This window comes from Pelobates fuscus, chromosome 12 (assembly GCF_036172605.1).
Source record: "Pelobates fuscus isolate aPelFus1 chromosome 12, aPelFus1.pri, whole genome shotgun sequence".
Classification (NCBI taxonomy): Eukaryota; Metazoa; Chordata; class Amphibia; order Anura; family Pelobatidae; genus Pelobates; species Pelobates fuscus.
Window position 1 is genome coordinate 4508852 of NC_086328.1, and position 13556 is coordinate 4522407.

At 45.4% G+C, this 13556-nt stretch overlaps 1 protein-coding gene across 4 annotated transcripts in view; it reads right to left on the reverse strand.

Moving 5' to 3' along the window:
• PHKB (phosphorylase kinase regulatory subunit beta) overlaps window positions 1–13556 on the reverse strand; it is a 200210-nt gene that overhangs the window by 17972 nt on the left and 168682 nt on the right. For all 4 annotated transcript variants that reach the window (XM_063437844.1, XM_063437843.1, XM_063437841.1 and 1 more), the window contains 5 exons: window positions 9598–9681; window positions 8619–8723; window positions 6002–6084; window positions 5825–5915; window positions 394–455 (listed from right to left, as the gene is read on the reverse strand). In XM_063437844.1, the coding sequence (XP_063293914.1) occupies window positions 394–455; window positions 5825–5915; window positions 6002–6084; window positions 8619–8723; window positions 9598–9681 (425 nt within the window). The remainder of the gene's footprint in view (window positions 1–393; window positions 456–5824; window positions 5916–6001; window positions 6085–8618; window positions 8724–9597; window positions 9682–13556) is intronic.

Below are 13556 nucleotides of genomic sequence, written 5' to 3' on the forward strand. Positions count from 1 at the left end.
CCTAATTAGCAGTCAGCAAAAATTGTACTTAAACAAAATCTTCATATATTGAACGGAAAAGCTCATTTAGCGACTGTCAGTAAACATTAAGAGATTGTAATGGGTTATTTATAAAACTATAATTAAAATGATAAAGCGGATTGCATTATTTGGGCGCTTACTTGAAGATATATTAGAGTAGCATTATAAAGCCTTCATGGGGCTTAACACTGGCGAAGCACTGATCTAAATGTTTTAGTAATCTGTAAAATGGGGCAGAACTGCAATACTGACTGTCATTATCAGGCTGTCCAACTCCTTTCACTGTATGCAGCCGAGATTGCAGGTTACTACAAGTGATCCGTTACATCTGAATGTATTAGTGTTGAATGAACCAGCGTTAAGTCAACTTACTCTTCTGTGTCTCCAATCCGCAGGAAATCGAGTTGCTCGACCATGGCTCCTGAGATTAGTGTCTGCAAGAGAAGTGAAAACAGCAGGTCAGACAACACCCCAAACCAAACTGGCGATTGTCGAGGCTTGATGTAAACACAGAGTCTCCCATTAAACCTAAACCCTGCTCATCAGAGCTGCTGAGAAGATAAGTATTAACGGACACTACCAGACAAGCAAACAGCCTTTTAAATCTCAGCCATGATCCGCGGGTTCACTGCCATACACAGACGTTGTTCACTAAACAGGGAAATGAGGTTAAGTGGATACAACAACTGAATATCCTACCATTCCTCAAATCGCATTGCCCTGTTTAGGCCAATAGTATATCAGATCACCCCAATATCTCTGCACGAACCTCTGATCTGTAACAGCATGCCCCATCCTGGCACTTCATGGGTAAACGCACCCAAAAGTCACATTCAGGAAATAAACGCAGGATATAGAGGCGCCTGCATGCCATCCATAGGCTGTTAGTGTTATATTAACAGGCTTTTATGTGTCATTTCAGTACGAAGATAAAAAAAAACGATAAGCTTCAAATCTAATAACATCTTTCGATATATCCCACTAAACTGGCTCTGAATGCATGGGGTAATGCTTTCACTTTGTATGTCATTAATAGGAATTTCACCAATTTCTACACTACTTTGTGTAGGCAGACAATGGTTTCTCCTTCGCTGATCTGCTTGCATACAGTGTATAATTTAACCTATTATTGTAAAGAGCTAGTGTTAAATATACTATTATTTGTACACCTTCCTTTTAAACATCTTGTTAAACATTTTATTGAGAGCTAAACACAAATATACTGACCACACAAGAACGATGGCAAAAATCGTAGCTAGACTTTAAAGCACCAACAGACACTGTGGCTCAGTACAATACGGGTTACAAACTTGACTGTTAACTGAAGCTCGATTTGTGCCAATCATTATTTGGAAAATGCCGTTTTTGGATCTTTCTAAAAGCTAAAAACCAGATTAATTGGCAAAACGTCAGAAAGTGTGGAGATAAATCAGCAAACTGGACGCATAGAAAGTGAATTTAAAAATGTTCAATTATTTTAATGGCTCTCTATACTTTATTCAGACTCCATCATTAATTTAATGGCGGTGCGGGGAGCTGCAGGATACTGCGACACACAGAGCCAGAGTTTGGGTTTTAAAACATTTAAATAGGTTTCTTTTGGGAAATTCCACTTGATATATTTACAAGAGAAATGCATAAAAAAAGAAAGAAACATAACAGCGCTCAATAATTTATTTCATGCCTAAAAAATGAACTTCAGCTTGAGTGCTTTTGTAGCAGCAGGTGGAATTTAGGGACAAATGACAAGTAAATTCCTTAGTAAGAGACGACACAAATCTCAATGTAACAGAGTAACAGAAAAGCCGCATGAAGAAGTAACTAATTATCTTGTCAGATTTCCTCCTTGTGACCGAGACTGCTCTAATAGCAGATTCCGAACAGAAAAAGGAACGGGTAACAAACACATGTAGAGCCTTGTATAGCGCATTGCAGATACATCATTCTGGGTCTCTACAAAGACAAACACTGTATCAGACACAAAACGTTTCATTAATGGAAGCAGACACTGGCGAGCTGGAATCATTTATGGTGATAAATCTTTAGATCAGGAAACATCTGATCTTCCATCACATGGTTTTCAAACAAACATACTGTATAGGAGGAACGTCACTGATAACCAGGAGCAGGGAAACTGTCCATACAGCCAGCAGGATAGTCACCATGACGACTGCCTGTATCTACCATCTTACGGCATTCAGCAGGATAGTCACCATGACGACTGCCTGTATCTACCATCTGACCACAGCCAGCAGGATAGTCACCATGACGACTGCCTGTATCTACTATCTGACCACAGCCAGCAGGATAGTCACCATGACGACTGCCTGTATCTACCATCTGACCGCATCCAGCAGGATAGTCACCATGACTACTGCCTGTATCTACCATCTGACCGCATCCAGCAGGATAGTCACCATGACGACTGCCTGTATCTACCATCTGACCGCATCCAGCAGGATAGTCACCATGATGACTGCCTGTATCTACCATCTTACGGCATTCAGCAGGATAGTCACCATGACGACTGCCTGTATCTACCATCTTACGGCATTCAGCAGGATAGTCACCATGACGACTGCCTGTATCTACCATCTGACCGCATCCAGCAGGATAGTCACCATGACGACTGCCTGTATCTACCATCTGACCACATCCAGCAGGATAGTCACCATGACGACTGCCTGTATCTACCATCTGACCGCATCCAGCAGGATAGTCACCATGACGACTGCCTATATCTACCATCTGACCACATCCAGGAGGATAGTCACCATGACGACTGCCTGTATCTACCATCTGACCACATCCAGGAGGATAGTCACCATGACGACTGCCTGTATCTACCATCTGACCACATCCAGCAGGATAGTCACCATGACGACTGCCTGTATCTACCATCTGACCGCATCCAGCAGGATAGTCACTATGACGACTGCCTGTATCTACCATCTGACCGCATCCAGCAGGATAGTCACCATGACGACTGCCTGTATCTACCATCTTACGGCATTCAGCAGGATAGTCACCATGACGACTGCCTATATCTACCATCTGACCGCATCCAGCAGGATAGCCACCATGACGACTGCCTGTATGTACCGTCTGACCGCATCCAGCAGGATAGCCACCATGACGACTGCCTATATCTACCGTCTGACCGCATCCAGCAGGATAGCCACCATGACGACTGCCTATATCTACCATCTGACCGCATCCAGCAGGATAGTCACCATGACGACTGCCTATATCTACCATCTGACCGCATCCAGCAGGATAGCCACCATGACGACTGCCTATATCTACCATCTGACCGCATCCAGCAGGATAGCCACCATGACGACTGCCTATATCTACCGTCTGACCGCATCCAGCAGGATAGCCACCATGACGACTGCCTATATCTACCGTCTGACCGCATCCAGCAGGATAGCCACCATGACGACTGCCTATATCTACCGTCTGACCGCATCCAGCAGGATAGCCACCATGACGACTGCCTATATCTACCGTCTGACCGCATCCAGCAGGATAGCCACCATGACGACTGCCTATATCTACCATCTGACCGCATCCAGCAGGATAGTCACCATGACGACTGCCTATATCTACCATCTGACCGCATCCAGCAGGATAGCCACCATGACGACTGCCTATATCTACCATCTGACCGCATCCAGCAGGATAGCCACCATGACGACTGCCTATATCTACCGTCTGACCGCATCCAGCAGGATAGCCACCATGACGACTGCCTATATCTACCGTCTGACCGCATCCAGCAGGATAGCCACCATGACGACTGCCTATATCTACCGTCTGACCGCATCCAGCAGGATAGCCACCATGACAACTGCCTATATCTACCGTCTGACCGCATCCAGCAGGATAGTCACCATGACGACTGCCTATATCTACCATCTGACCGCATCCAGCAGGATAGCCACCATGACGACTGCCTATATCTACCATCTGACCGCATCCAGCAGGATAGCCACCATGACGACTGCCTATATCTACCGTCTGACCGCATCCAGCAGGATAGCCACCATGACGACTGCCTATATCTACCGTCTGACCGCATCCAGCAGGATAGCCACCATGACGACTGCCTATATCTACCGTCTGACCGCATCCAGCAGGATAGCCACCATGACGACTGCCTATATCTACCGTCTGACCGCATCCAGCAGGATAGCCACCATGACGACTGCCTGTATCTACAGTATGACCGTCTCCAGCAGGATAGTCACCATGTCGCCTATGTGCATCTACTATCAAACATCCATGGAACCTGCCAGCAGGATAGTCACCATGGTGACCGCTTGTGTCATTACACCACTAGAGTAACTGGACATTAAATAAACATTATTAAATCAGAGGATGGAATCGCGGTATTACTGTATCTTAATAAAATGTCACATTGTGCATAGAAGACATCCCGGGATCTGCAATATGTTCTTTTTTTTTCACAGAAATCACATAAGTCAGTGAGAAACAGAATTCCTGGATAAATAAAGAATAAATCCCACGTGCGGGTGTTACTACAGCCCGGCACAAATTGACAGATTTCTCTGAGCAGGCAGTGTTTCAAACTGATACACACAACGACCACTGGAGCAGAAGTGGTGATGGTGGTTGGACTAACTCTTTAAGGATTAATGGAGTGCTTGTACTGTTGTTGCTTTGGATTTATGGTTACCTATCTTCGTGTCAGAGAGAATGCTATAACTACCACACAGAAGGTAGGGAATGTACGCCTGCCACTAAGTGATATTAAAATAAAGATGAAGAGTTTGGGCCAACTCTCACTCGTTATAAATAAGTAATAAAACTTAAAGGCGTAATGATTGTTAAGTAGATAACACACAGTCCTAAACTCCTTGTCAATTATTAAGACAGTGATATGGGGAGTCGAGCGTTCCGCTGCTCTGATTCAGCTCTTTACACACTTCTCCTGGAAATTGAAAACAAAGGAAGTTCTTAAACTCGGAGAAATAAAACGATGACATACACATATTGCACAAAGTACAGCTTTTTATTACTGATGGGTATAAGCAGAGCCTCTTCACATCTTTACAAAAAGAACTTAGAACATTCTGGAGTCTAAACTATATGTTGAGACATAAGAATTAGTGAGAGCAATAGATCTCCTAACAGCAAGTCCTTCTCAATAACTTGCAAATAGCTGCCTGTTTATCTCCATGTTGTAGTGCAGTGACATGATAGAGCATCATGGTAAACACAGTACACAGATATATTGGGTGTCAGGATTAGCCATCATTGTAGCATGATATTGCTTTATGCGCTAGGATCTGTTAAACCTGAGTCACGAAGACCAACACATTAAACGGTTACTCTGCACCCATCAGGGGAACGTTGTATCTTCCTGAATCTGTGTCTGGCGAGGACGGGGAAGCAGTCATTTACTTATAAAATGAATGGTGTGACGTAAAAAGCTAACTGGTCGTTTAAAGACGAATGTATAGAACATGGTGTGTCCTCTTCTCTGAGTAATTAGCTGTGGAAATCAAATCACAATGTGTAAATGCCACACACTTTCATGAAACAATGTATCTATGCAGACTGAGTGATTATGGTAAATACAGATAATACAACGTATTTAAGGGGCAGATTGAAACTCTATTCTAATGCTGTGCACACCGACCGAATCACTACATCCTGCATGGGGCGCTAGCTGAGTGACAGATTACCATGGTTTTCCTGTATGTTACATGGAATAATAACCCAATGGATTATATAGCATGTGCCCTGCCACGTGTGGGGAAAGGTTTAACAATACCTGCAGTCTGTCCACATGCACCTTCACACCAGCCACAAAGCCATTTTTGAAGGATGCCAGCATGTCCAGGATTGGATTAAAGCGGCTTCCCCTGAGAGGACGACACGGGGAAAGGCATTTAATACAGACGGTTAGTGGTTTTACCTCCAGCTTGGCCGATTGGAGCAGAGCACCTACCTGATGTTATCTTCACGTATCAGCACCAGGAATAAAGGGCGCCCGTTCATTTTCCAGTATTGCCTAATGAACTGCAAAGCATTCTGCAAAGACAAACAGCCGTCACAATTAGTGTGTACCCTCCAGCAAAAATATGTGTATACACCGACACCCACCGTCCACATGATGCAAACTGTTCGAAATCTGTATGTGGTGTTATTCAATTTTAAAACTGACACATGAGTTAGTTTTCTGTTAACAGGAACAAGGGCGGCATATGGCAGAGGCAATAAAAGAGGGCAGAAACCAAGGATTGCGGCAGCTGTAACAGTCACAGACTGCGGGGCGGCGGCCGTAACGGTCACAGACTGCGGGGCGGCGGCCGTAACGGTCACAGACTGCGGGGCGGCGGCCGTAACGGTCACAGACTGCGGGGCGGCGGCCGTAACGGTCACAGACTGCGGGGCGGCGGCCGTAACGGTCACAGACTGCGGGGCGGCGGCCGTAACGGTCACAGACTGCGGGACGGCGGCCGTAACGGTCACAGACTGCGGGACGGCGGCCGTAACGGTCACAGACTGCGGGACGGCGGCCGTAACGGTCACAGACTGTGAGGCAGCCGTAAGGGTCACAGACTGCAGCGGCACAGTTATACAAAGCAGGTAGATAGATTGTGGCAGCAGGTAGCTGAGCTGCATAGGTCACGATTCCCTGCAGTAGCCACCAAGCATTCTCTGTTCATTTTAAGGAATGTGGCCATTATTTGGAATATAGGGAATATATGGAGGATGTATAGAATATAGAATTATACAGTAATCAGACCAGGGAGGCACTGAGGAGGCAGTAAATGGGTTAACAGCAGCAGTTATAGGGTCATTCAACTGGAAAATATTCCATCCAACTAACAGATCTCCACAAGACGTGTTCTCATTCGAACGTACATTGATATTAATTTGCATCATTACAGGCTGGCATGCTTTGATTTGTAAATGATATATCAAATTTCACAACAAGAAAGCATTTAACCCCTTAAGGACACATGACGTGTGTGACACGTCATGATTCCCTTTTATTCCAGAAGTTTGGTCATTAAGGGGTTAAAGACAGTATTTAAAGTCACGCACGCATATTAGCTGTGTGACCAGGATAATGTGTCAATGGATATATAAATACAAAGTGCACAGTATGAAGAAAGTACAGGCATTTCCCGCTTTACGAACTCCCGCCTTTACAAACTCCTTTTTTTTTCAGCGATCTGTGGATGCGGACCAAGGAGCATGCTTGGGAGCATAGAAAATAAGAATTTGTGGCCAGGAGAAGACAAGACGAGAGAAAGGTACCGTAAGTGTAAAAACGGGTTTGTGTGTGACTGAGTTTGAGGTCTGTGTGTGTGTTGGATGGCAGAAGAGACCCCCGAAAACAGGCCTGGAATTATACAGTAATTCATTTCTTCTATCAACATAAAACACACCAGGGCTATTAATGCAAACAAACAACGTTTGGTTATTACTTCCTACTCATGCCTTGACATGATGGTTTGAACAATCTTTCCATCCCTGACTGTACATACTGATCTCAGACTGTGCAGGGGGCTGCCATAGCATTATGGGTTCGTCAGGATTATTCAGATAGGCAGTAAGGATGAAGAGACGGTGTTGTCTTCTGCATTTCAGAAGACCTGGGGTTAATATTCATCACTTGCAGTGAAGGGAATAAGATTTTTTTTTGTTTTATATTGTACTTCATTACTGCTGTACCTGGTGCTATAGTGACCTAGGCTGCAGTTTTAGCACAGTGAGTGTAGTTAGGACCACTTTGTGTTACGGTGTACTCACCTGAAGGTGCTGTGAACTGTGACAGCCAACTCAAGGTACACCTGAACCTTTATTAGTGCAGATATACATTTGGAAACAGAAATGAAAGCCAACATGTATTTGCTATGCTTTCACCTTGTATTTGTACTTAATAATTAAGGTTTTCAATGGTAAAAGTTCTTATTCAGGAACGGAACCTGTGTTTATTGCATTGCGGTCTATGAGAAATTAGTTCCCACTTTATGAACTAGGCTTCGAACCAATTAGTTTGTAAAGTCGGGAACTACCTGTATATAATATACTGAGTGAGTTCTATTTCTCTGGAGCTCTGTGATATAATATACAGAGTGAGTTCTATTTCTCTGGAGCTCTGTGATATAATATACAGAGTGACTTATTACTGTGGAGCTCTGTGATATAACATGCAGAGTGACTTATTACTAAGGAGCTCTGTGATATAACATGCAGAGTGAGTTCTATTTCTCTGGAGCTCTGTGATATAATATGCAGAGTGACTTATTACCGTGGAGCTCTGTGATATAATACTGTTTAATTTCTGTGGAGCTCTATGATATAATATGCAGAGTGACTTATTACTGTGGTCCTCTGTGATATAATATGCAGAGTGTCTTATTACTGTGGTCCTCTGTGATATAATATGCAGAGTGACTTATTACTGTGGAGCTCTGTGATAATATGCAGAGTGACTTATTTCTGTTGAGCTCTGTGATTTAATACGGTGTTTAATTTATGTGGAGCTCTGTTATATAGTAGAGTGTGCACTGTGTAAGTGAGTTTTATTTCTGTTGAGCTCTGAGATTTACCTGGATGTCATCAATAAGGAGCATCACATCCTGAGACATGTAAAAATCACTTAGATCGAATACTATTGGGTAACAGACAACAGTCTTGCCAAGGATCCTATAAATCTGTTGAAGGAAAACACAAGTTGTTACTCATCGCTGGTTAATACGGAATTTAATGCCGCTTCCCTCATTGAACAGGGTAACCCTTTCATCATTACCAAACACTGATTTAAATAAACGGTGCACAGCTAGAACAAACAAATTATAAAACAGCAGTTCTGTGTGTAGATAGATTTTCAAACCTGAAAATAAAAATCATGTAAAACTTACATTGCTCATTCGTTAACGTTTTTCAGAAAATGTCTATAGCAATCTTTATCAATCTATGCACTGCTAATGTAATGCTTACAGTAAAAATAGTCCATTCACTCCCCCTCCACATTCCTGACTGTTGGAATGGTATAACCCATTGAAACTTCCTGTACTGTTTGAAAGGAAGGGAGAGCTGACATTTTCAGCACATTTTGCAGGCATTATATTAGTGACTAGTGGCTTCTGGCTGAGACATTCGTTTCTCTTCAGGTTGGTAATCATATTTAGAGTATAAATCACAGTGAGTGAGGATTTATGGACTAATTTTTTTTTCTGCATAATAAATTTAAAATGTGTCTGCCTGATTTTGGAGTAAAAGGGTTCAATTATAACTGGCCAGGAGAGGAATAGGCTGTATGTATTATCAACCCCTGGATTTGATCTTTAAAGAATGGATAATTTCTGAAAGTTCCAAGTGTCTGTTTATTAGTAAAATGGATCCGCTGAGCTCTGTATAGAAGCATAGAGGCCTGTCCAAAATACACCCTTACAGAACTTACATGTATTTATCCCTTGATTGTAGGTTTGCAGTATGTTCCGTGTTCCCCCAGCAACCAATATGCAATATGAAGGCTTTCTGCACATTTGTCTTATTGTACGACACCTTACATTAGCTTTTACTAACCTTAGATGTCCCCAGGCAGCCGATAGGTCTTTCAGGCCTTCCAGACAACCCCAACTTTTCATTTACTCCTAAATGAAGGTATGCCTGCAACAACAAACACAGTATTTTATCACATCATCAGATACAGGCCCAATGGTAAATGGTACTATATCCCAGCATCAGATACGGGCCCAATGGTAAATGGTACTATATCCCAGCATCAGATACAGGCCCAATGGTAAATGGTACTATATCCCAGCATCAGATACAGGCCCAATGGTAAATGGTACTATATCCCAGCATTAGATACAGGCCCAATGGTAAATGGTACTATATCCCAGCATCAGATACAGGCCCAATGGTAAATGGTACTATATCCCAGCATCAGATACAGGCCCAATGGTAAATGGTACTATATCCCAGCATCAGATACAGGCCCAATGGTAAATGGTACTATATTGTGGCGAAACCAGCTTCGCCACTGTGAACTGGAGAGGCCTGGCTGCTAGCCTCCTGCCCGCTGACTATGGCCCCTGGACATATTGCACTTTAAAGACTATATTTGGGCAGGTAATAATTTGTATTGCTGCTGCTGGCCCTTTAAAAGCAGCGATGGACATATTGGAACTTTTGGGACTACTGTACCTTTAAGACTGTGGAACGTAGTACAGTAATCCTGCCTTTAATACTTTAAATGTCATGTATGTATTGTTGTATGCAGTTAACCTGGGTTATATATATATATGCAGCCTTCATCTGATTGTTCGGTAGAATCACTCCATTCATTGTATTGAGGAAACTACCGAACAACCAGACCACCCAGGATTAAGTGTGCCTCCAATTACCGTTTGCAACAATGTTGCAAACGGGTAATTGGCAATCATGTAATGTGTTCTGTGTCCTCTGGGTGGCCGCCATTCAGGAAACCAACACGTGGCGGCGGCCATCTTTAACTACCGAACAGCGGTGTTTTGCCGTCGAGTGTCTGGAACTGAAATCGGACACTTGACTAGGCAAACACCGCTGAGACCTCCATACTTCCAGAAGTTCGTATGGAAACTACCGAATGACCCCCCGTTCGGTAGAAAGAACCCCACAAACAAGGGAATTCATTCAAACCCTCTCCAGGCTCTATAACACAGGCAATTCGTCTGTTTTCATTCCCTTGTTTGTGACCGACCGCAGGGCCAAAATGCATGGAACTGTTTTCGGATACTTTACCCATGCGGTCGGTCAATACTTTAAAGTTCCATAACTCCTGAACCATTTATCCGAATGGGCTGATTCTTGCATATGTTGTCCCCCTGAATAAGGGCTATCAGGGGATACCTGTTTTGGAGGTGTAGCATATGTATTTGGGGTACATCCAGGAATTGGGGAAAAAGGTGTACGGTATAATTGTGTTAAGTGTTAATCTAAGGGGAGGAAATGTGTGGGAGGTACATCCATGTGATTGGTTAATTTCATCCTCCCCCTGGGAGTGTCCTGTATGTACTTGTTGGTAATAAAAGCCAGACTGGGTGTCCCAGTCTTGAGTTCCTGCTTAACCCTCAAAATGAAGTGTCGTCTCGTTCTTGGGGGGGATTGGATTGTAAGCTGACTGCCAAGAGTGTAAGCCGATTGTATGCTTTTCTTGTTCAGCTGTTCCAGTTCGGAGTGTATTTCGTATCCAGCTCGTGAGTTCTGATGTTCTGCAGTAGCTGTGCCTGTCTATGGAAAAGGGGATTATCGCCTAAACGCATTTTTCCCCTTGTATGCTGAAACGGTCCGTTACAATTGGTGGCAAGCGGCGGGATCGTTCCTACAACCAGAAGGACAGCTACAGAACACCAATTCCTTGGAGTTACAAATTGAGGGCAACGTTAGCATTGTGGATATGTATATGTAGTTGTGGATATGTATTTTTATGTGAATGTGATGTATGGTTTTAAAGTTATGAAAGTTGTGTAAAAGTATATTTTACTCTGTATGCATAATGGGATTATGTGTCACACTAAGGGGAGGGGATGTGTGGGAGGTAACATCTATGTCATTGGTTCTTTTATGCCTCCCCCTGGGTGTGGCCTGTATGTGTGAGTTGGAAATAAAAGCCAGACTGGGTGTCCCAGTCTAGAGTCTTGCTTAACCCTCAAAGCGATGTGTCGTCTCGGTCTTTGGGGGAATGGGATTGTATGCTGACTGCCAAGAGTGTAAGCCGATGTCTGCTTTTCTTGTTCAGCTGTTCCAGTGTTCGTGTGGTTCCAGTCGGGAGAATGGTGTTTGCAGTAGCTGCCTGTGCATCTGGAAAGGGGATTATCGCCTAAACTGGGTTTTATCCTCTTGTATGTGAAACGGTCCGTTACAATTGGTGGCAAGCGGTGGGATCGTTCCTACAGCCAGAAGGACAGCTACAGAACACCATTTCCTTGGAGTTACAAATTGAGGGCAACGTTAGCACTCGTGCAGCGCCCCTGGCAGCAGAGGTATCCAGCGACTTGGAGCAGACAAGTATGGAAGGCTCTGACGCTGAAGATGATTTTTTGGCCAAGGTGAGGCAGCAAGTGGCCCAGTATGGGGGTTATATATCCATGGACACATTCCAGGGGATCTGGAACCAGGTCATGGCTGAGCAAAACTCAAAGATGGACGAAGAGTATGATGAGCAGGAAGAGTGGTACAGCAGCAGAGTAGAGGCTGCATCCGAGGAGGTTAGCCGCCCCCCTCCGAGGCGGCAGGAAGAACCCGAAGTAGGGGTCCTCATAGATTGGTCCTGTGAGGAACCACAACAGGCAGGTGGAGATGGGACCGAGGTCTCTCTACCGGCCCTACAGGGATGCTGGGCAGTCGGCCCAGATCCCCAGCGGCAGTGTGTAACCCAGGGAGCTGATGGTGTCGTCCATCCTCCCCAGCGGCAGAGTAAGTCCCAGGGAGCTAAAGGTGTCGTCCTTCCTCCCCAGCGGCAGATTGTATCTCAGGGAGATGAAGGTGTCGTCCTTCCTCCCCAGCGGCAGGCTGAGTTACAGGGGGCAGAGGTTGTTGTTCCTGCCCCCCAGCAGAAAAGTGATGTGCCGGGAGGGCAGTGTGAAGTGAAGGGAGAGGAGAGCAGCGTCCTCCCTCCCCAGCGGCAGTGTGTACCCCAGGGAGATGAAGGTGTCGTCCTTCCTCCCCAGTGGCAGCGTACACCCCAGGGAGATGAAGGTGTCGTCCTTCCTCCCCAGTGGCAGCGTACACCCCAGGGAGATGAAGGTGTCGTCCTTCCTCCCCAGCGGCAGGCTGAGTTACAGGGGGCAGAGGTTGTTGTTCCTGCCCCCCAGCAGCAAAGTGATGTGCCTGGAAGGCAGTGTGAAGTAAAGGGAGAGGAGAGCCGTGTCCTCCCTCCCCAGCGGCAGGGTGTGTCTCAGGGAGCAGAAGGTGCAATCCTTCCTCCCCAGCGGCAGTGTGTACCCCAGGGAGCTGATGGTGTCGTCCTTCCTCCCCAGCGGCAGTGTGTACCCCAGGGAGCAGAAGGTGCCATCCTTTCTCCCCAGCGGCAGTTTGCCATCCAGAGAGAGGAACTTGTTACACCCTCTCTCCCACGGCAACCTAACCCATCAAGGGGAGATGTTAAGCCCCACAACTGTGCAGATGGGACCGTAGTCTCTGCACTTACAGCACAAGGGATAGGGACGGTCGGTCCTGTTCCCCAGCCTCAGTGTGATGGATCCAAAGGGGAGACAGTCGGTCTCCCCCTCCGGCAGTCGAGCTGCGCACCTAAAGGGGAGACAGCCAGTCTCCAGCAACCAGACGCCCACCAGACTACTCCCGTGGTAGTGCTGGCAACAGGACAGAGTACCGCTGGTCTCTGCCCCCTCAGCAACCCACCAAGGCAGTCTACCCGTCTCCCACCCAGCAGTGGTGAAACACCAGAACTTGGACAAAATCCTTCCTCACCCAGATGTAGTAACCGGTTAGTGTGGGTGGGCTGCTCGGTTATTTCTGTTTTGTGGGTGGGTTGCTGGACT